A 26,601-nucleotide genomic window follows, 5' to 3' on the forward strand; every position below is an offset into this window, starting at 1 on the left:
CTCCGCCCTCTTTTGAATTTCATGCTGTTACTGTCTCTTATCCAGTCAAACTCACCATTGTGGTTGTGTACCGCCCACCAGGCTCCCTTGGTGAGTTTCTGGAGGAGCTTGACACACTTGTCTCACACTTCCCTGTTGATGATCCTGCACTTATCCTTCTCGGTTACTTCAACATCCACACTGACAAGCTAGATCCTCTTCTCTCTTTCCTCTCCTCCTTTGACCTTCACCTCTCACCCTCTCCTCCTACCCACAGGGCCGACAACCAGCTGGACCTTTATCTTTACTAGACACTAGTAAAGATAAAGGTCCACCACAGACCAGACCACATCATGACACCACCACTTCTGAATGAAGGCATCCAGATTCCTCACTGCTTCATAAAACCTGAGATCACCCCAGACTCTGGACCTCAACACAGAAACTAACAAAAATCCCATCCTGTCCTGCCCTTCCTTCTGTCTTTCCCCTGCTGAGGGACATGGACATTTCTGTCTTGCACTTCCTTTTCTTACTCCTTCTGCTGAGGGACATGGACATTTCTGTCCTGCCCTTCCTTCTGTCTTTCTCCTTCTGCTGAGGGACACGGACATTTCTGTCCTGCCCTTCCTTCTGCTGAGAGACATGGATATTTCTGTCCTGCACTTCCTTTTCTTACTCCTTCTGCTGACAGACACAAACATTTCTGTCCTGCCCTTCCTTCTGTTTTACTCCTGCTGAGGGACATGGACATTTCTGTCCTGCCCTTCCTTCTGTTTTACTCCTTCTGCTGAGGGACATGGACATTTCTGTCCTGCCCTTCCGTTTGTCTTTCTCCTTCTGCTGAGGGACATGGACATTTCTGTCCTGCCCTTCCGTTTGTCTTTCTCCTTCTGCTGAGGGACATGGACATTTCTGCTTCTCCTGTTATCAAGTCAAGAAGTGTCCACCCTGTCATACTCACTCTTGTGTAACCTGCCCTGAAAATAAATGTTGTTTCCCCCCTTTCACCACAACACTGTAACAAAATCCCCCATACATGAGACACACCTTTCACCACAACACTGTAACACAATCCCCCATACATCAAACGCACCTTTCACCACAACACTGTAACACAATCCCCCATACCTCAAACGCACCTTTCACCACAACACTGTAACACAATCCCCCATACATCAAACACACCTTTCACCACAACACTGTAACACAATCCCCCATACATGAGACACACCTTTCACCACAACACTGTAACACAATCCCCCATACATGAGACACACCTTTCACCACAACACTGTAACACAATCCCCTATAAATCAAACGCACCTTTCACCACAACACTGTAGCACAATCCCCCATACATCAAACGCACCTTTCACCACAACACTGTAACACAATCCCCCATACCTCAAAGCACCTTTCCCCACAACACTGTAACACAATCCCCCATACATCAAACACACCTTTCACCACAACACTGTAACACAATCCCCCATACATGAGACACACCTTTCACCACAACACTGTAACACAATCCCCCATACATGAGACACACCTTTCATCACAACACTGTAACACAATCCCCCATACATCAAACACACCTTTCACCCCAAAACTGTAACACAATCCCCCATACATGAGACACACCTTTCACCACAACACTGTAACACAATCCCCCATACATCAAACGGGCCTTTCACCACAACACCGTAACACAATCCCCTATAAATCAAACGCACCTTTCACCACAACACTGTAACACAATCCCCCATACATCAAACACACCTTTCACCACAACACTGTAACACAATCCTCCATACATCCAACACACCTTTCACCACAACACTGTAACACAATCCCCCATACATCAAACGCACCTTTTACCACAACACTGTAACACAATCTCCCATACCTCAAACACACCTTTCACCACAACACTGTAACACAATCCCCCATACATGAGACACACCTTTCACCACAACACTGTAACACAATCCCCCATACATGAGACACACCTTTCATCACAACACTGTAACACAATCCCCCATACATCAAACACACCTTTCACCACAACACTGTAACACAATCCCCCATACATCAAACGCACCTTTCACCACAACACTGTAACACAATCCCCCATAAATCAAACGCACCTTTCACCACAGCACTGTAACACAATCCCCCATACATCAAACACACCTTTCACCACAACACTGTAACACAATCCCCCATACATGAGACACACCTTTCACCACAACACTGTAACACAATCCCCAATAAATCAAACGCACCTTTCACCACAACACTGTACCACAATCCCCCATACATCAAACACACCTTTCACCACAACACTGTAACACAATCCCCCATACATCAAACACACCTTTCACCACAACACTGTAACACAATCCCTCATACATCAAACACACCTTTAAGTCTGCTGCACTCCACAAAACAGTGGAAACTGTTTCTATCATTCCACACAACAGAGACGTACCGGACACTGTAGCATGAGTCCACACAACAGACACGTACCGGACACTGTAGCATGAGTCCACACAACAGAGACGTACTGGACACTGTAGCATGAGTCCACACAACAGACACGTAGCGGACACTGTAGCATGAGTCCACACAACAGACACGTACCGGACACTGTAGCATGAGTCCACACAACAGACACGTACCGAACACTGTAGGACTAATCACAGATAATAATCATAATAATAAAAATTATATGGCACTTTTCTAACACTCCAAGTGGCTTTACAGTAAACGGGGTGAAACAAGACAACAGATCAACACAACACAACACATAGGGGTGGATGGGAAGGGGGGCAGACATACAGGGGTGGATGGGAAGGGGGGCTACGAGAGGGCGAAGTGGCAGCCACACACAACGCCAGCAGGACTCTCTCACTTAAACACACACAAAAGGGCAAGAAAACACAAAACAGCAGCACTGTGGATGTTGTGTAGGGGTTTACTCCTGTAGCCTATTCCTCTCCCGAGGTATCCACTAGGTGGCACTATTTAACCCATAGCTAGGGGTGGGTCGAGGGCATCAGGGAATATCCACACACCGGTGGGCCTGCGTACCGTACGTCCGGGGGCCAGACCTCCTCCGAGTCCCTTGCGGTTCAGCCAGGGTCTGAGGTGTACCCAGTTACCGTGTGTCGCCACGAGGAGGCGCTACATAGGGCTTGCTGTTGGAGAGGCTATGTACTGGCAGGGAGAGACTTACGTGCTCGGCTCTCCTGTTGGTATTTCTGCTAGCCAGCGGTGAAGGTTGACAGTGAGATGTGACAGACACACAACACTACAGCACAACACAACACACTAGACAACCCGGCTTACACGAGAATGTCACACACACATAGAAAGGCATTCACAGCAACAGCCCCGTGAAGGATTTTCCACTGAAAGTCAGCTGTTGTTTTTCCAGGGTGGCTTGTACAGTACCCTCCATACAGGTTTAACATCGTCTTCAACAGCTGATCTATTTCCAACGTTTAAAGCGTGTCCAGTGCAATCACTCGCTCTGGGAGAAAGTTCCCCATCTGGAAAAGCATCATCCTGATCAGGAGGTCCACCTGTGCACAGTAGTCCTGCAACAGTTCCTGTTCAGCGTTAGTCGGTCTCTCAACCCAGCGAGTTAGTATCTTCCTAGTGTGACGAACAGACTTCTGCCTCAGACGAGAAGCCGCACCGCAGTCTCTGTGTCCATCAGACCAGGTCCAGCTACACCGCTATATCTTGCAATGTCACAGCCCCAGTATTGCTCAGCGTTGGCGTGAGGCCTGGTGTTGAACCATTCTGTATGTCTAACCTGGCCCTACGAATGAGAGGTTCCTTTAATAACCAGTAGAGAAAGAGCAGGTTCCTTTCTCTTGCATGTAAACAGACTCCATGCTTTGAAGACTCCTTGATAGAAAACAGGAAATTCGGACAAATTTACAACATTAATTTAAACATTTGGAATCCATCCATTTTCCAAGCCGCTTATCCTGCTCTCTGGGTGGCGGGGACGCTGGAGCCTATCCCAGCAGTCATTGGGCGGCAGGCGGAGAGACACCCTGGACAGGCCACCAGACTATCACACAGGGCCGACACACACACACACACACACACACACACACACACACACACACATTCACACCTAGGGACGATTTAGTACGGCCAATTCACCTGTCCTACATGTCTTTGATTCACCTGTCCTACATGTCTTTGATTCACTTGACCTACATGTCTTTGGACTGTGGGAAGAAACCGGAGCTCCCGGAGTAACCCCACGCAGACACGGAGAGAACATGCAAACTCCACACAGGATGACCCGGGACGACCCCCAAGGTTGGACTACCCCAGGACTTGAACCCAGGACCTTCTTGCTGTGAGGCGACAGCGCTAACCACTGCGCCACCATGCCATCCCATTTGGAATCCATCAGAAACAAACCTGCACCAAGACCCAAACCATAAGTTCTCCTCCGAATAGCACTTGCTACTCCTTTCCACACAATATCAACAGACCTTGTAAGATATTTTTGTACAAATTGTAACCTTAAAGCCGCCACTCTACTTGCCAAGTGCACCAGTCCCTGACCTCCCTCTTCTTCTTTTTTTCTTCCCCCTTTTCATCCCCAATTGTATCCGGCCAATCACCCCACTTTTCTGAGCCGTCCCGGTCGCTGCTCCACCCCCTCTGCTTATCCGGGGAGGGCTGCAGACTACCACATGCCTCCCCCGATACATGTGGAGTCACCAGCTGATTATTTTCACCTGACAGTGAGGAGTTTCACCAGGGGGACGTAGCGCGTGGAAGGATCACGCTATTCCCCCACAGTTCCCCTGCTCTCCAAACAGGCATCCTGACCGACCAGAGGAGGCGCTATTGCAGCGACCAGGACACATACCCACATCCGGTTTCCCACCCGCAGACACGGCCAATTGTGTCTGCAGGGATGCTCGACCAAGCCGGAGGTAACACGGGGATTCGAATCGGTGATCTCTGTGTTGGTAGGCAACGGAATAGACCACTACGCTACCGGTACGCCCATGACCTCCCTCTTCTTTGGGCAAGAAAAGCACACTTTGGGGTACCCAATGTAGTCTTTCCCAAAATAAAAATCGATTAAGAACACTTGTAGTTTCTGTATAAACCCAGCAGGCGGTTCCGTGCAAGCCAATCTATGCCCACTGCAGGGACTACTAAATTATTAGCTATCAGCACCCTGCCTCTAAAGGATATCTGAGGCAATGTCCATCTCCATTTTGTCAGTCTTCCCTCAATTTTTTCCAGCACACCCTCCCAATTTTTTTTACATTTTTTTTTTACCATTAACTCATTACCAAGGAAGACTCTTGGATATTTAAACCCATCTCTTTTACATGACAAATTCCTTGGCAGGCACAGAAAACCACCACTCCAATTTCCAGCTGCTAAGGCATCACATTTTTCCCAATTAATCTTTGTAGCTGAAATCATACCAAATTCATTAACAACCTTATATATATTGTCAACATCTGCTTGATTTTTTACAAGGACTACTACATTATCTGCATAAGATAACAAAACCAGTTTTGTATCACAGTTTGGTAAAGCCAATCCCTCATTACAATTCCTAATTTTGTACAACAATGGTTCAGTAGAAATAGCTTATAACATTCCTGAGAGAGAGCAACCCTGACGAATGCCTCTGTTTACTTTGAAAGGGGCACTCAAACCTCAATTATCTTCAGTACACTCTCAATATTCTGGTGCAAAACCTTGATCATGGCAATAAAACCTGAGCTGAAGCCAAAACACTCCATAGTCTTCCAGAGGTAGAAGTATTCAACCTGGTCAAAAGCCTTCTCTTGGTCCAATGAAATGAGACCAATATCAAAACCCAATGAAACGGAGATTTCCAAAAGATCCCGAATTAAAAACACATTATCTGAGATAAACCTACCAGCCACACAGTACATCTGATCCTGATGAACGACTTCATCCATCACTTCTTTCAGTCTATTGGCCAGAGCTTTGGGCAGGAGCTTGTAATCAGAGCACAGGAGTGAAACTGGACGCCAGTTCTTAATGTCATGAAAGTCTCCTTTCTTTGGCGGTAAAGTTATTACTGCTCTTCTGCAGCTTAAAGGCAACAACATTTTCTTAAAACCTTCATTCAACACAGACAAGAAGTCTTGTCCAATTTCATTCCAGGCATTGGAATGAAAGTACCTGGCATTGATGGTCTTCCATCATTGCCAGGTACTTTGCCTCTGTCCATGCCCTGCAAAGCTGCATGCAGTTCTGACAACACCAGCGGTTCTTCCAGATGAACACTGTCTTCTTTGGAGCTCTTTGGCAAGCCCTCAGCAAAATAGGCAATCGTCTCCTCATTCTCCTCACACTCACTGCTGTACAGCTTTGAATAAAACTCCACTGCTTGTCGTCATATTTATTTCAACTCTGTTAACTCCCTTCCTGTGTCAGAGTGAAGTACATGAATACACCTGCTCTGACCATTCTTCTTCTCAAGACCAAAGAAGAATTTAGATGGTGCATCCATCTGATTCATACTCAGAAATCTTGATCAGACTAAAGTGCCTTGAGCCTTAGTGCTCAATAGATCTGCAAGAATAGTTTTTTTGTTTTTTTCTGTTTGAAGACCTCAATATGTCCTCGATTTCCTGTGGATTCTACTAATCTTTGAAGTTCTACTATTTCCATCTCCAGATCACTCATAGACCAGGTAATGTCCCCAGTAACACTGACAGTATACTGTTGACAAAGCTGCTTTACCTGTATACCATACTCCCACCACTGTCCCAACGATGTGAAGTCTTGTTTTGTTGTTCTAATATTATTCCAAAAGACTCTAAATACATCCTTAAAATTAAGATCACAAGTTAAAGTGGTGTTAAAACACCAGTGCGCACTCTTTGGTTTTATGTTTACAATTAAACCATCACAAATAACCAGGAAAGGATCAGTGAAACCTACAGGTACGATCTTACACATGTTCAAAACATTGAACTGATGTTTGAAACAGTAAAATCTATCTAACCTAGCCAAAGAAATGAAACGATCCCTAGTATGAGCCCATGTATACTGTCTGTTACTGCCATGAAATCTTCTCCATATATTTACTAAGTCATGTGTTTGAATTAACTCAGTACACACTGTGAAGGATAATGAGGCGCAATATGATTCCTGTCTCATTTTGGATGCAATAAAAATCTCCTCCCAAGTATAAATAATCAGTAGAATTACAATTATTTAGACTGTTATTTAAAGTTTCTAAAAACAGAACTCTCTCACGCCCTATATTAGGAACATAAACACTGACAAAAATCACAATATAACATTCAAATTTGGCTTTAACCAACATGAACCTGCCCTCTACCACATGTTCGATCTCGTAGAAAGTAGGCAAAAACCTCTTAGAGAATGGCCACTCATTGCCATTCTGAAAAACAGCAACGTTAAAGTAGTATTGATACAAAAACCTTAATCTGACTCATCATCATGATCATTGCTGAGTTTCTGTCTGAGTTTCTGAACAGTCTTCTTCAGTCTGTAAATCTCCTGATCAGTAAAGCCTCCCTTTCCTTTACTCCTCATCTGAGAGCTGGCTGAATCCAGAAATATTTCTTTATTTGAGAAGTAGTCTTCCACTTTCACACCCTTCATGTTTTTTTTGTTTTCTGTAGGAACTGTTTTACTTCTTCTACTCCATAACCCCGTGTTTCCCTGCGGCTTCTGTGTTTCTTTGCAGCAGATTTTATATCGCTGTCACTATCAGCTGCACAAGCATCCTCCATACTGGACTTGGACTCAGACTCAGCTGTTTTCTGTTTGGCTGGCTGTTTGTCTTTTTCTTTACTAACTATCACTAACTTTGCCTGTGAAAAGGAAACGGATGATCCACTGTGGCAACCCCTAGAGGGAGTGCCAAAAGTAGTAGTAGTAGTAGTGGTAGTAGTACTTTCTTTGCCTGTGAACCACTTGGAGTACTTTTGAGTTTTCTCTTACGCCGTGTTACTCTGAAACTGGCCTCTTCACACTCCATGTCAGCCTCTTCATTGTGAGCTAAGAGACCCCCTGCCATAGCACCATCATTGTCAATCTCATGCTGTTCCTGATTCACCATCTTACATTCCTGACTGTTTGGGTGAACGCCGCTTGTGTTCTCCTGTTTTTCATCACTCTTGTTTGGTTTACTCTTCTCATCACTGGCACTGGTTTGACTTTTCTGGTCATTTGCAACCCCAAACTCGCTGTTTGAGCCTGTTTCATCATTTTTAGTTTGGTTCTGTTCACCTGATGTTGCCTCCTCAGCTGGCTCAGAAGAACCAGATGGTTTTTCTGGACAAGCCCTGATGAGATGTCCCTCCTTACCACAACCAAAACATTTTGCAGTCTCTGATGTTGCAAACAGAATGTATTCAAAATCATCATTTGTTAATTTGAATGCCAGATTCAGTTCCTCACTCCTGTTATCTCATCTCATCTTCAGTCCCTTTTCCGGGGTCGGGTCATGGTGGCAGCAAGCTAAGTAGGGCACTCCAGACGTCCCTCTCCCCCAGCAACACCCTCCAGCTCCTCCTGGGGAATCCCAAGGCGTCCCCAAGCCAGATTGGACATGTAGTCCCTCCAGCGAGTTATGGGTCTACCCCAGGGTCTCCTCCCAGTTGGCCGTGCCCAGTAAATCTCCAAAAGAAGGCGTCCAGGAGGCATCCTAATCAGATGCCCGAACCATCTCAACTGGCTCCTGTCGATGCGAAGGAGCAGTGGCTCTACTCCAAGCTACATCTGGATGTCCGAGCTCCTCACCCTATCTCTAAGGCTGAGCCCAGACACCCTGCGGAGGAAACTAATTTCAGCCACTTGTATCTGTGATCTCACCCTTTCAGTCACTACCCAAAGCTCATGACCACATGTGAGGGTTGGAACGAAGATTGACTGGTAAATTGAGAGCTTTGCCTCCCGGCTCAGCTCCTTCTTCACCACAACGGTCCGGTACAACGTCTGCATTACTGCTGATGCTGCACCAATCTGCCTGTCAATCTCCCGCTCCATCCTACCCTCACTCGTGAACAAAACCCTGAGATACTTGAACTCCTTCACCTGAGGCAACAACTCATCCCCAACCTGGAGGGAGCAAGCCACCATTTTCCGGTAGAGAACCATGGCCTCGGACTTGGAGGTGCTGACTCTCATTCCAGCCATTTCACACGCAGCTGCAAACCGCCCCAGTGGGTGCCAGAGGTCACATTCTGATGAAGCCAACAAAACCACATCATCTGCGAAGAGCAGAGATGCAATTCTGAGGTTCCCAAAACGGACACACTCCTCACCTTGGCTGCACCTTGAGATCCTGTCCATGAATATCACAAACAGAATCGGAGACAAGGGACAACCTTGGCAGAGTCCGACACCCACCGAAAACATGTTTGACTTTGTGTTGAGAATGTGGACACAGCTCTCACTTCAGTTATACAAGGACCGGATGGCTTGTAGCAACTGCCCTGGTACCCCATACTTCCGCAGGACCTCCCACAGAGTGCCCCGGGGTACACGGTCATAAGCCTTCTCCAAGCCCACAAAACACATGTAGGCTGACTGGTCAAACTCCCATGCCCCCCTCAGCACTTCCGCAAGGGTAAAGAGTTGGTCCGTTGTTCCACAGCCAGGACGGAATCCGCATTGTTCCTCCTGGATCTGAGGTTCGACAATCGGTCAGAGCCTCCTTTCGAGCAGCCTAGAGTAGACTTTCCCAGGGAAGCTGAGCAATGTGATGCCCTGATAATTGGAGCACACCCTCCTGCCCCCCTTTTTGAATATGGGAACCACACCCCAGTCTGCCACTCCACAGGTACTGTCCCTGACCTCCACACAACATAAAGAGGCGTGTCAACCAAGACATCCCAACAATGTCCAGAGCCTTCAGCATTTCAGGGCGAATCTCATCCACACCTGGCGCCTTGCCACCGAGGAGCTTTTTAAGTACCTCAGAGACCTCTGCCAGGGATATAGAGCTCCTCAAAGTATTCTTTCCACCGCTCGGCAACATCCCCAGTCCGGGTCAACAGTTCCCCTCCCTGGCTGAACACAGCCTGAGTCAAACCCTGTTTTCCCTTCCTGAGCTGCCGGATGGTTTGTCAGAACTTCCTTGAGGTTAACCAAAAGTCCTTCTCCATAGCCTCGCCGAACTCCTCCCACACCCGAGTTTGTGCTTTCGCGACCGCCGAAGAAGCAGCAGCCCTTCTGGCCTCCTGGTACCTGTCTGCTGCTTCAGGAGACCCCTGGGCCAAACAAGTCCGAAAGGCCTCCTTCTTCAGCCTGACGGCTTCCCTCCCCACCGGTGTTCACCAACGAGTTCTTGGATTGTCGCCTCGACAAGCACCGATGACCTTTTGACCACAGCTCCTGCATGCCGCATCTACAAGAGAGGCTTTGAACATGGCCAACTCAGACTTCATGTCCCCAGTCTCCCTCGGGATACACGAGAACTTCTTCCGGAGGTGGGAGTTGAAGACCTCACGGACAGAGGCCTCCTGTTATTAAGAATCATATATAAAAATCATCTGTGAGAAGCAACATGCTGCAACTGGAGCGATTTACACCCAGACTCTTTTTTCATCAGTGAAACAACTTTCCCGTGCCTTGACAATTCTCTAATCAGAATCTCTTCCCTAATAAACGGGGGCACGTTAGACAGTATTATCTTTGTTGCCAGAGTGGCGAGCAGCATTACTGAAACAAATGATTCATTCACTACAATCCCGTTTGCCACCACCTTCTGCACTTTGTCAACCTCATCCAGAGAGAGAGAGAGAGAGAGAGAGAGAGAGAGAGAGAGAGAGAGAGAGAGAGAGAGAGAGAGAGAGAGAGAGAGAGAGAGAGAGACTGGTTATTAGGGTGAATGTGTGTGCGTGTGTATTTACCTCTTGCTTGCCACATATTTGTTGGTTTCTGAACTTCCGCTTTCAGACTCTTCAGACTCTCTGTCTCCCTCTGCAGGCTAACCAGAGAATCACTGACACTATGCACAACCTTCATCACCGCCGACTGATGATCTGCCAACAACTAGATAGATAGATAGACAGACAGATAGATAAATAGCTAGATAGACAGACACACAGACAGACAGACATACAGACAGACGATAGATAGAAAGATAGATAGATAGATAGATAGATAGATAGATAGATAGATAGATAGATAGATAGATAGATAGATAGATAGATAGATAGATAGATAGATAGATAGATAGATAGATAGATAGACAGACACACAGACACACAGACAGACAGACACACGGACACACACACAGACACACAGACAGAAAGATACTACCTGTATCATTCGACCTTGCTCGTTCTGCAGTGTGTCTAGTCTCTGTCCCAGAGCTTCCTGTCCTCGTTTCAGTGAATCAGCTTCCAGACACATGCTGTGGGTGTGTCCAGATAACAGCTTCAGCTCCTCACCCAGTTTGTGGGTCAGTCCCCTTTCCCGCCATTCGTCTGTGTTGTGACTGCTCAGCAGTCTGAACAAGGAGCTCTGGACTTCTTCCCAGCGCAGGAAGCTGTCGCGGTAATCAGGGCAGTTGGGATCCAGGAAAACGCTGATTGGTTCACCATTGTCTTGGGAGATGGTTACCAAGGCACTGTTCTGCTTTTGATTAGTGGAGACGATGGACGGAGTCCCAGAGGAGATGACACCACCCCTGGAAACCATGGCAGTCATGAAAACCAGACAGAAGTATTCACATCCCATTGTCACACGAAATAAATATAACTATAACAAATACATTTACATGATAAAACACACTGGAAATACTTCCATCTTGTGCCGGTGAGATTTATGAACAAATGAACCAGTTTTTGTTAAACTACTCAAACACTTTGTCTGAAACACACACATCAATATCGCAAACCAGACTTGGACCTGAACCCAGGCCGGCGCCTAAATGAATCAACACACTTACAGACATCTATTAACCTTTTAACTCGGCAGTGTTTTGGTCCCTGTGACAGGAACAATTACATCTTCAGTAAATCTGAAGACTGACACCATGTCATATGTAGGGAACATGTCATGGTGAAGACTGACACCATGTCATGTGTAGGGAACATGACATGGTGAAGACTGACACCATGTCATGTGTAGGGAACATGTCATGGTGAAGACTGACACCATGTCATGTGTAGGGAACATGTCATGTGTAGGGAACATGTCATGGTGTCAGTCTTCACCATGTCATGTGTAGGGAACATGTCATGGTGTAGGGAACATGACATGGTGAAGACTGACACCAAGTCATGTGTAGGGAACATGACACAGTGTCAGTCTTCACCATGCCATGTGTAGGGAACATGTCATGGTGTAGGGAACATGACATGGTGAAGACTGACACCATGTCATGTGTAGGGAACATGTCATGTGTAGGGAACATGTCATGGTGTAGGGAACATGACATGTTGTCAGTCTTCACCATGTCATGTATGGGGAACATGTCATGGTGTAGGGAACATGTCATGGTGTAGGGAACATGACATGGTGAAGACTGACACCATGTCATGTGTAGGGAACATGTCATGTGTAGGGAACATGTCATGGTGAAGACTGACAACATGTCATGTGTAGGGAACATGTCATGGTGTCAGTCTTCACCATGTCATGTGTAGGGAACATGTCATGTGTAGGGAACATGTCATGGTGTCAGTCTTCACCATGTCATGTGTAGGGAACATGTCATGTGTAGGGAACATGTCATGGTGTAGGGAACATGACATGCTGTCAGTCTTCACCATGTCATGTATGGGGAACATGTCATGGTGTAGGGAACATGACATTGTGTCATGTTGTCATGGTCAGGGAACATGACATTGTGTCAGTCTTCAGTCCTTGTTCCCTACAACATGACATGGTGTCAGTCTTCAGAGAACAAGACATGGTGTCAGTCTTCAGACGATACCGTCATGTTTCTGATCTCCTATAAAACTCCTCGTCCATAAATCTACCAAGTCAAGATCTCCTGATCCGCACTTCAAACCACACACACAGACGGACAGATGGACAAACAGACCAATAGACAGACAGACAGACAGACAGATGGACGAACAGACAGACAGATGGACAGATGGACAGACAAATGGACAGACGGATGAACAGACAGACAGACAACTAGACATGCAGACAGACAGATGGACAGACATACAGACAGACGGACAGACGAACAGACAGACGGACAAATAGACAGACAGATTGATAGATAGATGTGTACCTGTTGATGAAAGGCAGAGAGTAGTGGTTTAGGTACAGGACAGAGACAGTCGCTGTGACAACTGCTGCTATGGCAACCAGAACAATGATGGACCAGAGCAGGACACGACAACACCTCTACACAGACACAGACAGACACACACACAGTTGTTCAGTCATGCAGTAACAGTAAAGACAAGCAGGTGAGTCATTATACAGTACTGTAGGCTACTGTGTCATCAGTAACACGTCTCTGTGACGTAGTACTTATAATAACCACTCTTAACCAGTAGGTAGGGCTTTAGGGAAGAAGGGTTCTTCCTCAAGGAGAGATCAATCAGTTCATCTGGACACAACGCTCCCTGACAGATACGTTTCATCACTCATTAAAGGGCCGTTTCCACGGCAGCGTTTTCATATTAAAACAGTAAAGTACTGTTGCGTTTCGGCCGTTCATTCACAGGACAACGGCGTTTTGGGGGGCTGAAAATGCAAACTTCTGAAACCGGGTTCCAGAGTGAAACCTTTAGAGAACACAACTCCAGTGTCGCCGTGTAAACTAGCACAACCGCTTCCTGTGAAAACGGTGACATCACCGATATATATATATATATGTATGTATATATCTATCAACAGGGATACAGGAAAAAAGATTTTAATGCATAGCAGTACTGGCCTGTTTGGTGCGTCTCGCACTCATCAGCTGCTAATGTTTTTTTCACAAAGAACCATACCGTTATATTGCCCAGCGTCATGCCCCTAATGTCGGTTGGACAGCGACCAATCAGATAGGGAAACATAACAGCCAATGGGGTAGGTACTTATGAGGCACAGCAACCAATGGAGGGGTAGACAACATTACAGCCAATGGGACTGGGGTTTGTTAGCAGCTGATGAGTGCGAGATGCATATCCAAAATGCTCATCCTGCTCTCAGGATCTTTTTTTCTCTTCCTTTATTGACTAACTGACAATAAGTTGTACGCGTGTCACATTTTTACAACATGAATTTCTACAGTACAAACATGCCAGGGGATTAGGCCAATAAAACATAAAAATAAGAAAAAGAAAACAAAAACATTTAAGACACAGCAGCTAAGATCACAATTCATTCACATACATATTTTACAGCCAACACGTGCCACTGCAGTTGTTTTGGGGTCTTTTTATTGGCACTAGAATTAAAACTTTTTATGTAGTGTTCAAAACATTTATAAAAAACAATAAAAGGGGTCTTTGGTTTGTAAATTTGCACTTATGTATATAGAATTTAGCCAGAATAATCAATAGATTTATGATATACTATGTTCCTTCCTCATGTTTATTGTCATAGGCAAATAATCTGAAAATAATATACTCATAAACAATGAAAATAATATACTCAAATAACAATGAAAATAATATACTCATAAACAATGAAAATACACTCATAAAACAAAATATACTCATAACAATGTAAATAATATACACATAAACAATGAAAATAATACACTCATAAAACAAAAATAATATGCTCATAACAATGTAAATAATATACTCATAAACAATGAAAATAATATACTCATATAACAACAAAAATAATATAGTCATAACAATGATAATAATATACTCATAAAACAATGAAAATAATATACCCATAAACAATGAAAATAATATACTCTTAAAACAAAAATAATATACTCATAACAATGTAAATAATATACTCATAAAACAATGAAAATAACATACTCATAAACAATGAAAAATATACTCATAAAACAATGAAAATAATATACTCATATAACAATGAAAAATATACTCATAAAACAATGAAAATAATATACTCATCAAACAATGAAAATAATAGTCTTATAAAACAATGAAAATATACTCAAATAACAATGAAAATAATATACTCATAAAACAATGAAAATAATATACTCATAAAACAATGAATAATATACTCATATAACAATGAAAATAATATACTCATAAACAATGAAAATAATATACTCATAACAATGAAAACATATACTCATAAAACAATGAAAATAATATACTCATAAACAATGAAAATAATATACTCATAAAACAATGGAAATAATATCATCATATAACAATGAAACTAATATACTCATAAAACAATGAAAATAATGCTCATATAACAATGAAAATAATATACTCTTAAAACGAAGATAATAATATACTCATAAAACAATGAAAAAATATACTCATAAAACAATAAAAATAATATACTCGCAGAACAATGCAAAACCCACGTATAAGGAGTCACTAATTCATTTTGAAACATCTTTCCATAGAGTCCTCTAGAATATTGACAATGCCAAAAAAGATGGGGCACCGTTTCCGGATGAGCTGAACCAAAAGAACAATTTATATTTATATCAGCCTTAAATGTCTTGAGAAAATGTTTTGCAGGGTAAAATTTATGTAACAATTTAAAGGACACCTCTCTTATCTTATTAGTAATAAAGTATTTGTGAGTCAATGACCACACTTGTGATCAAGGAACATTCTTACAAAGTTGCTCTAGTAAGTAGTGACATAAGGCTTCGTGACAACCTCACTCTGACACAAAGAGTGAATAGCTTTGTTATTATTCTTGCAGGATGCTGAGAAACACACTTTCCCACAAGGAGAATCAGCAGGATTAACCAAAGAAACACCTTCTTGAAGTAAACAACCCTTGCACAAAATTATAGAACCATTAGGAATAGCCTCCATTACCAGAGCAAATTCCTTAATTGTGACAGGGAAACTGAAACGAGAGATGAATTCATTGTAGTTCATAAAATGGCCTTCTGGGGTAATCAGCTGACTCACCAAAAAGATGTTTCTGTCAAACCAGTTCTTCAGAAATATACTCCTATTTTTACACAATATATCCCCATTATTCCAGATATAATAACGTTGTGGTGTGAAATTGTGCTTGTAAATTAATTTCCACGCCAATAATGCCTGTTTGTGAAACTTTGACAGTTTAACCGGTATTTTATTTATCTTACCAATAGCTACCAATAGGAAGGGAAGCCCTCCAATCTAGTTAAAAACAAATTTGGGAATGAAGTTCGACATGGATGAGTCATTTTTCAAAAGAATGCTTTAAGCAGTTAATCTTAAACACGTTGTTCAAGGTAGAGAAGTCCAAAAAGTCAAGACCACCATTTTTGCAAGAATTGATAACTACAGATTTTCTGATGTAATATAACGATTTTTCTACAAAAAAATTAAACAGCAACTGGTCATTTGTTTTGGCAGTTTTGTTATCAAGGAAAAGAGAGGGTGCAACATAAACAAGCGTAAAAATACATTCAGCTTCTGATAGGAGGACATGTCCCTTCAAGGACAGATCTCTTTGTAACCAGCGATTACATTTATTTTCCACTTTTTTATTCATTGGACTAAAATTAAGAGTGCAACTTGTTGATCCTTGGTTACAAGAATGCCTAAATAATTAACCTTTTCCTTGACAGGTATATCATCAATAGAGGTTTCGTCACAACCTTTTAAAGCAAACAACTCACATTTGTTTAAATTCAGACAGAGACCTGAAGCTTTTGAAAATACATCAATAATTTCGAGTGCAGGCATTACCTGCAGAGCATTTTTCAAGAACAAAGCTGTATCATCTGCCAGCTGGCTTAATAAAATATTTCTACCTGAGACAACTTTAAGTTACTTGATTTTATATAGTGACAAAAGGCTTGTGCAACAATAAGGAAGAGGTAATAGAGACTGGACAGCCTTGGCGTATGCCTCTTTTTAGACAGAATCTTTGAGTAGTTCCATCATTTAATGTCACAGAGCTGTTCCCATTTGCATAGAGGGTTTTCACTGCAATGCAAAAGTATGTTACAAATCCAAATTCTTCAAGACAATAAAAAATGAAGGGGTGCTCAACTATGTCAAAGGCTTTGTAAAAGTCAAGAAAAAATACAAAACTGTCATCAGTAATCTGTTCAGAATAATCAATAAGATCAAAAACCAGTCTTATGTTATTGAAATGTGTCTGTTACTCATAAATCCAAATTGATTTTCATCTATAATTTAGTCCAGAACACTTTTAAATCTCATGGCAAACACAACAGCAAACAGTTTATAAGCATTATTGAGTAAACTAATGGCCCTCCAGTTGTCAATTATAAACACATCTTTTTTCAGTTTAGGTATTAGACAAACTACACCCTGTGTCATGCTGATAGGAAGTGTAGATTTTGCAATGCTCTCTAAAAATACATTCAAAAGGAATGGTGCGAGCAACTCAGAAAAAAGCTTATAAAATTCAGAGCTGATTCCATCATTCCCTGGTGGCTTACTACTTTTTAGATGATTGATGGCATCTATAACTTCTTTGATAGTAATTGGAGTATCCCAAGTTAACTTATCCTTCTGGCTAACTGAATTTACACCATTCAAATATTTAGAAAATGTTGACATAATGTCCCCATTGTACTTAGATTTGTATAAAGAAGAGTAATATTCACAACAAAACTTTGAGATATTCTTATTATTATCAGTAACTGTTCCTGCAATATTCAACTGCAGGACAGAATTATACTTGGCTTGTGAGTTTTCTAATTTAAAGAAATATGCCGACATCTGCTTGCCTTGCTCTAGCCATTTCTGCCTAGATCTTACAAAAGCGCCCCCTGCTTTCATTTTATACATTTCACCTAATTTGATTTGTAACTCATCTAATTTTAATCTCTCCTCTTCAGATACATTTTCTGATGGGGCATTAGACAGGGATGTAGTTTCTGAAATAACATCTTCTGAGATTCACCTGGATTTAGCTAGCAGGCTGCCATAATTCCTCAAGTATTTACACATTTCAAATTTAAGGAGCTCTTTGAGCTTTGTTCCAGTAGAGAGTAGTAAGATTTTCCAGCTCTTGTTTTACACTGCTGTGATTTAATAGGGAACTCTTCATTTTCCAGTAGGAGACATTTTTTAACCCATATTCACCAGAGAAAAAATTAATACTAATGGTTACAGGTCTGTGATCTGTTAATGGTGTTGTTAAAATATTGACTGTAATACTGTCTTTATTTAAAGTGTTAGAGACAAGCCATAAGTCTATACGTGACCATCTGGAACAGTCTTTATTGCTCCAGGTGTACATCCTACTATTTTGAAATATCCCTCCATATATCAGTTAAGTCAAACCTGCTCATAAGTAGCTTCAACGTAGAACTGGAGTTTGAGAGACGACCTGGGGGCCATCTATCACTAACCTCATCCATAACCACACTGAAATCACCCCCTATCAGTAAGTAAACATCATGAAATTTAATTAACCAATAACCCAGTCTAGCTTCCAAAGAATCAAGTAGCTGATCATTGTCCACTTTAGAATTGAAACCACAGATATTGACAACAATCACAATTATGTTGTTAACCTGGACAACCAAACAGACAAAGTGACCATACGTGTCACAGTCGGAATGCAAAAAGTCTCCTCCAAAATTATTTTTTCAACAAGATACCCCCGCAGAATGCTCTGACCCATGAGACAGCCAAATGTCAGTTCCCCATTGCAACCTCCAACAATTACAATCTTTGGCAAGTGAGTGCGCTTCTTGACAAAATACAAAATCGGTTTTTAGCTGTTTGGCAAATAAAAACAAGGCCTTACGTTTTACATCGTTTCTTAACCCCCTGGCATTTAAAAAGAGAATAGAAATAGACATGAAAAAAACCTATATAAAAAGGGAACAAAAGTTGATTATAACCTCTTTTGTGTAGATGTAGAAAAGGCTTAAATCCTTGGAAAATAGGTCAGTAGCTAACGCAGCACCTCAGTGTTTCAAATTACGTGAAAAATACCTCTTTGAAAATAATGTATAAGCCAAGTTATACTCCTAATGTGGGTAAGATAATTAGATCTTCTACAATAAAATGTTCCTTATTGCAACAACATACAAGTAGATCCATATAACAAAGTGGTAAACTGTCAACATTAACTAAAATGAATCTGACTGGAGCAATTTTCCCTCCATATTTGTAAAGTGAAAGAGTCCACCACCTGATTAGAAGGAATCTTCACAGGAGGAAGAAACTGAATCTCAAACATAGTCAACCAGTTAGGATGATCTCGCCTTCTCCGTCAATGAAAGCTCTGGCCCCAACGAAGATCGCTGTCTTCCCCACTGCACGAGCCCTCTGCACTTCAGGCCACAGCCTCTGCCTCCTCTCTCGGTCCGCCTTGGAGAAATCCTCCTTGAACTGCAAGCCACGATCTCTCAAGAAGGACGAGTTTTTCGCTGCCTTCCACACCGCATCCCTGCAGCCACGCGAGACAAACTGGAGAATGATGCCTCTGGGTCTGGTCTCATCAGTGGACTGTCGCTTCTTCCCAAGGCGATGAACAGTGTCAATGGCACCCACAAGCTAATCTTTCCCGCAGGGCAGGACAACCTGGCAAATCGAACGTTTCCTTGGGCAGATTCGGGGACTCCCATTAGCCTTAAATTCCTCCTTCTCGAGTAGGATTCTAGGTCATCCATTATCTTTTGTATACACCCGACAGGCTGCTCCACCATATCAACACGCTGCTCAAGTTCAGATATCTCCGTGGTGCCAGCCTTAAGGTCAGCAACCCCACAAGCTACCTTGTTGTTCAGGTCGGAGATTTTGCCCTCAGTCATGTCGGATCTGTTGCTGTTGGCAAGTTGAGAGTGGACATCACTGACCTGGGACGAGTTGACAGGATCGTATGCTTTTGTTCTTCACCGCCGGGGATTTACGTGGTGTAGCTGGCAGACGGGAACTCTTCCTGGGTTATGCAACGGACCTCCAAAATCACCTCCGTCTTGTGCACAATCATGGACACCGCTAACTAGCGCAGACGCAGACGCTAAGCTAGCTTTCTTGTCTTCGCTTGAAAGAGACGAGATCACACGTTTTTTCCCCATTTCAGGATGAAATCTTTGCGCACTGAGTGAAGAGTCTCACTTGAACAATAAACAGGCAGTTAAACTTGACAAATAGCAGGCTTTTCACGAGGCTTTCAAGTCTGGTGCACAGCGTTGAAAAGGCAGTCTGCTCAGGCCGCCATCTTGAACGGTCTCCGCTCACCTTCCACTTCGCACATGCGCATTACGTTTCCAGGCAAATAGCCATGCGCGAGTAAGAAGACAACATTAACAATGGCGGATTGCCGAGCTGTGTGTGCGCTGATATCGCTGGTAAATTTATTAACGCTCCTCCAACAAAGTGTAGATTTGCTGCACCATTTATGTGATCAGCGGAGACGCATTATTTACAACTCCACCTCATCGTCCGTCCAGACAAAACTGCCTGTTTTCGAGCGTACACGCGCATCGTCTGTTTGTTTACTCGCCGCTCAGAGATGAAAGCGTTTGTGCGCATGCGCGTGGTATTATTGGGGTCTACAGGACGTGCTCTGTACTACAAGGGTTCTGCGGATTCCACTTCCTCCATATACAAGTTGGCCACTACAGGTGAGACTGGGGAACCCATAGCGCCCCCACGCCTCTGCCTATAGTACTGCCCCCTGTATGTGAAGTACGTGGACTGAAGACACAGCTTCAGGAGCAGACACACTTGGTCAGTGTTAAGGGTGGTCCTGTTGTTAAGGGTGGGGTGGTTTTGTAATTTCATACATACTACCTCCACTGCTTCATCAACAGCAACACACGTGAAGAGAGACGTGACATCATAAGAGACCATTGTTTCATCCTCTCCATAATGACGTCCCTCACCTTATCCACAACATCCACAGTGTTCTGATGTGGTGTTCATTACTGCCTACCAACGGGTTAAGAATAGATGCCAGAAACTTAGAGAGGTTATAGGTCACTGACTTAATCATACGAACAACAGGCCATAATGGCACATCCTGTTTATGTTTTTTAGGTAACCCATACAGACTATACATACAGATTATACCCAGTACCCACTGGGTATAATCTCGCTTCCATCCATCATGCCGGAGACCCTGAAAGCAGGACAAGCGGTTTGGGTAGGTACAAAACTCGGTCAATAGCATTGTCCTGGGGTTTAAGAGTACATCTGTCACCATCTTACAATGATGTGATTGCAACATTCCCAAATCCTCTGTCAATAGTACACATGACCATTGTAACTCTAGTTAATTGTCACACCCATATGTGCATATGAAACTGGCCGTTGGTTTGAGTCGTTATGCCACTGTATTGTTTATAAGGGTGGGATACCTGCAGTCAGTTTATAAGGATGGGATACCTGCAGTCAGTTTATAAGGGTGGGGTACCTGCAGTCAGTTTATAAGGGTGGGGATACCTGCAGTCAGTTTATAAGGGTGGGGTACCTGCAGTCAGTTTATAAGGGTAGGATACCTGCAGTCAGTTTATAAGGGTGGGGTACCTGCAGTCAGTTTATAAGGGTGGGGTACCTGCAGTCAGTTTATAAGGGTGGGGTACCTGCAGTCAGTTTATAAGGGTGGGGATACCTGCAGTCAGTTTATAAGGGTGGGGAAACCTGGAGTCAGTTTATAAGGGTGGGGTACCTGCAGTCAGTTTATAAGGGTGGGGTACCTGCAGACAGTTGAGACTGAAGAGGTCACTTAGATGATGATGAAACATATCTGTCAATAAACGTTGTGTCCAGATGAACTGATTCACCTTTCTTTGATTTTATCACCTGGATTATTGAGCATGCTTAAAGCCAAGGGTTATTTTTGTTTGATTGGATCAATAAAATATGGGCTGTAATCCACTTCTGTGCATGTGTGTGTTAGTCTCTCTTGACATGGTAGCAGATATCAGTAGAGTGATATTGACAGCTGACTGCTTCTTCTCCAATTGGAACAGATTACATCTATCTATCTATCTATCTCTCTCTCTCTCTCTCTCTCTCTCTCTCTCTCTCTCTCTCTCTCTCTCTATCTATCCATCCATCCCCCTGGATTGTCAGCTTGTTGTGGTGGAGAAGCTTGCTTGGTCCTGAGATCCCGAGAACAATGCCATCTGGAGCTATGCTCCTGGTAGGGTCACCCATGGTGGTAAGGTCAGGAGGGAGGTCCCTGACAAAGAGCAATCCAACCAAGACCTCAATGGTGGAACGGGTGGAGGATGATGGCTGACTTTTGGGAAGCATCACAATGGCTGGGAAGGCGGATGAAGGCTGCAGCAAAAATGGGCCCCCAGTCATCTTGGACTCCAAGCCACTGGATCCTGACCCAGATCTGTCAAGGACTGTGTGGTGGCTGTCTGTGCATCAGTCTTCCCATGTTAAACAAAGTCACGCACAAGCATCCTCCATAAAGAGAGTCCACCCTAACATCCCGGATTAAGTCCTATGGTGACCGGTAAGTGGTGACGGGGCAGGGTTGTGAGATCTGAAAGCCCCTAGTCATGAGCCAACACATCAGGTGGTGGGTGCTAGATACAGTCGCTGGGCTCTTGGAACGAGGAAGAAAGAGTCCTTCGGTAGCTGCACCCATGACTGAGGAGCCCTCTTTAGGATCCACTCTGCTCACTCCATCTGGGGAAGGGGTTAGAAAAGGTGCCCTAAAAATAGCTTGCCTCACACCTCCTGACTGGATTACCACGTCCATAGGGATCACCACATGCAGTCAGAAACACAGAAACATGAAGTTTGCAGCCTGGAATGTGTGCACACTGATGGATAGTGCAACCAGTGACAGACCTGTTAGACAGGCTCCCTGCAGTACACCGTGTACTGCAAGAGATTTGGGCTGGCTTGAAAGTAATGGTGATCGGGCAGTAGATGCTCGTGGATTACCAGGGCAAGTTGACATTATTTTTATTGGACTTCTGGTTACTTTCAATAACATTCTGGGGCAGTCCAAGTTTTTGTCTGACATGCTACAGTCCCCCTCACTGGACCTAGCAGCAGCTGTCAGTCTTGTGGAATCATTACTTGTGTCAGTACTGAACCACAGGCTTGGACTCAAAACGCAGACTCAGTCTCAGTTCACAAAAATCCGTCCTTTTAATAAAAATGAGGTCGGTACACAGGTGATCAGATAACAAGGCAACAGTGTCCAAAATCGGCAGGCGAAAGGCGAGGTCAAAAAAGGCAAAAACAGGTCAGGAAATTACAGGACTCAAGAAACTCACACAAGGGGAACAATGCTGGAACGCTGTCACACGGAACAAGACGAACTGGCACAGAAGGAAGGGAACACTAAGACTATATACTCTGGAGGAGGGGAGACAGTGAGACACAGGTGAAACACATTAGGGCAGGGCAGGTAATCACACAGGAGGGAGACACATGAGGGCAGGAAGTAAAGGACCTGAAACGAGACAAGAGGTGAGTATCAAAATAAAACGGGAAGTACAAGACAAAGAACACTGGGAGAAACAAAAGATAACTTGACTGTCCAGATGGGGCGGGACAACTTGACACATTGCAGCAATAGAGGAGTGAGGCGTTTTTTAAGATTGTGCAGAAAGAAGTTGAGGAAATGCTGTAAAATATGAGGTCAGTTTGGAAAGGACTGAGAAGAGGCAGCCAAAGATGGCTATGTGATTACATGATCACTACATCACCTGGTGAGCGCAGAGTGGACAAAGATGACAGGGAGAGTTTCAGACATGTATTCTATCCAGTGCTTGACTCAACAACTGGTGAACTGCAAAGGCGTTTCTCCAAACCGAACTGTAAAATCATTAAGAGAATCCAAGCACTCCACCCACAAAGCGGTACCTTTTACCGGAAGAGGCCCTTCTTTCCTTTGCTGAGATTTTTCAAGTCAAATGTTGATGACTTGACACATGAGCTGTACAGATCAAGAGAGTTTTGGAGAGGAAAGAAACGTGGAATGTGGAGGTTCACTACTCTTCTTGAGTTTGTAGTATTTCTACCACCTTTCAAGGAGGTTTTTCATGAGCTTTCCAGGCTCGGCCCGGCAGGATTGCCATTGTGATTAAAAGCTGTCAGCAGTGCCTCATGTGAGCCCTAAGCCTTATTAAAAACCACCTGAGAACAACAATGGGAGATGACCGTCTGAGTCACCTTGCTGTCTTGAGCATTGAGTCCAGATGGGCGAAGTCACTGGATATGAATGAATTTGTGAGGCGTTTCAGCTCCAGTCACAAAAACCACAGAATTGCTCTATTGTGAGTTGAGCAAACTGTACATTGTGTCTGCATTTTGCTTCAGGCAGAAGATGTGTGTATTAGATCTGCAACAATTAGTTGATTAATTGATTATTTGTCAACTATAAAATTAATTGCAAACTATTATTTCATGTCTGTATATACTGTTCTACTATACATTACCTGTTTTTATTTTATTTTATGTGTGACATATTTGAAAAAAGGGTTTCGTGTATTGTGTTTTCTATGCGCCCTAGTGAAATACATAGGAAAATTAAGAATGTTTGTTTTCTGAGCTTTTTTGAAGTACACAATGTGCTTGAGCAAGGCACACTTTGCAAAATATATTCAGTGACGTGCCTCTTTGCTCAACGCTATAGAGCCAACAGCAAACAAGGAATGACCGGTGAAATGTATGTACACCTTCCTGAATAAAGGAACTGCGCATCGATGTTGGCCATATTCTTGGCCCCTCTGTGTGAAATGTGGCCCCTTTATGACCCCTGCTTTAGGAAAACCCTAGATATGCCCCTGTCAGGAAAGGAGTCTTTGAAGACCGAGACCTAAAGGCTCAAACAAAACTCCTGGTCTACACAGCCGTTGTTCTCCCCACCCTGCTGTATGGAGCAGAGACATGGACCACCTACAGCAGGCACCTGAGAGCCCTGGGACAATACCACCAAAGATCCTTATGAAAGAGCCTGAGGATCAGCCGGAAGGACAGATGCACCAACATCAGTGTTCTGGAAGGTGCCAACATGACTAGCATCACCACCACAATAATGCAGCACCAACCCTGATGGACAGGCCATGTCATCCGCATGTCCAACACACGTCTCCCCAAACAGATCCTGTACTCCAGCTGAAGGAAGGTCAGCGAGCTCCCGGCGGGCAAAATAAATGTTTCAAGGAAAATATCAAGACCAGTCTGAAGAAATCCAGCATCACATCGCACTGGATAGGTGCTCCTGGAAGAAATCCATGAAGGAAGGAGCTGCACGTCATGAAATGGAACTCCACTGTGCCACAGAGAAAAAGCAACAGCACCACAAGGAGAGAGAGAGAGAGAAAAAGGCTCAACCACCACCACCACCACCACCACCACCACCTTCCCCTGTCCACACTGCACCAAAGTATGTGGATTGTGGATCGGCTTCTACAGCCATCTGAAGACCCACAAGTAGACAACCCAACGGAGGACAGTCATACTCGCTTCGAGTGACCGCCGATGATGATGATGATTATCTACCTATCTACCTATCTACCTATCTATCTATCTATCTATCTATCTATCTATCTATCTATCTATCTATCTATCTATCTATCTATCTATCTATCTATCTATCTATCTATCTATCTATCTGTGTCTGTCTGTCTGCCTGCCAATCTATCTATCTATCTATCTATCTATCTATCTATCTATCTATCTATCTATCTATCTATCTATCTATCTATCTATCTATCTATCTATCTATCTATCTATCTATCTATCTATCTATCTATCTATCTATCTATCTATCTATCTATCTATCTATCTATCTATCTATCTATCTATCTGTGTCTGTCTGTCTGCCTGCCAATCTATCTATCTATCTATCTATCTATCTATCTATCTATCTATCTATCTATCTATCTATCTATCTATCTATCTATCTATCTATCTATCTATCTATCTATCTATCTATCTATCTATCTATCTATCTATCTATCTATCTATCTATCTATCTATCTATCTATCTATCTATCTGTCTGTCTGTCTGTCTGTCTGTCTGTCTGTCTGTCTGTCTGTCTGTCTGTCTGTCTGTTTGTCTGTCTGCCTGCCCATCTATCTATCTATCTATCTATCTATCTATCTATCTATCTATCTATCTATCTATCTATCTATCTATCTATCTATCTATCTATCTATCTATCTATCTATCTATCTATCTATCTATCTATCTATCTATCTATCTATCTATCTATCTATCTATCTATCTATCTATCTATCTATCTATCTATCTATCTATCTGTCTATCTGTCTATCTATCTCGCTGTTGTCCCATCTTTCTCTCTTTTTATCTAGCTGTCTTCATTGACTTGCCGTTGCAAGACATTTACCCACCAACTGTCCCACTGGAGTTACCCATTTAGTCCATGGGCCAGACGATATTTCGGTACACTCAAGGTGGCAAAACTTACTTATAATTTTTGAAAGGATCCATGTCTGTAGATGATATTTTGGTATGATAACCATTCCTGAGTGGCAGCTGTATCACAGTTATCAGCTCATGAAGTTAACCACCCGCTAAACTAAATTGCAT

At 43.3% G+C, this 26,601-nt stretch overlaps 1 protein-coding gene across 1 annotated transcript in view; it reads right to left on the reverse strand.

Moving 5' to 3' along the window:
• The window catches only part of fibcd1a (fibrinogen C domain containing 1a), a 52,186-nt gene that overhangs the window by 17,748 nt on the left and 7,837 nt on the right, over window positions 1-26,601 (reverse strand). The window contains exons 2-5 of the mRNA XM_056278077.1: window positions 13,253-13,368; window positions 11,323-11,692; window positions 10,925-11,052; window positions 6,096-6,102 (exon numbers count right to left, since the gene is read on the reverse strand). Of these exons, the coding sequence (XP_056134052.1) occupies window positions 6,096-6,102; window positions 10,925-11,052; window positions 11,323-11,692; window positions 13,253-13,368 (621 nt within the window). The remainder of the gene's footprint in view (window positions 1-6,095; window positions 6,103-10,924; window positions 11,053-11,322; window positions 11,693-13,252; window positions 13,369-26,601) is intronic.

Source organism: Lampris incognitus, chromosome 1, assembly GCF_029633865.1.
Source record: "Lampris incognitus isolate fLamInc1 chromosome 1, fLamInc1.hap2, whole genome shotgun sequence".
NCBI classification, from domain to species: domain Eukaryota; kingdom Metazoa; phylum Chordata; class Actinopteri; order Lampriformes; family Lampridae; genus Lampris; species Lampris incognitus.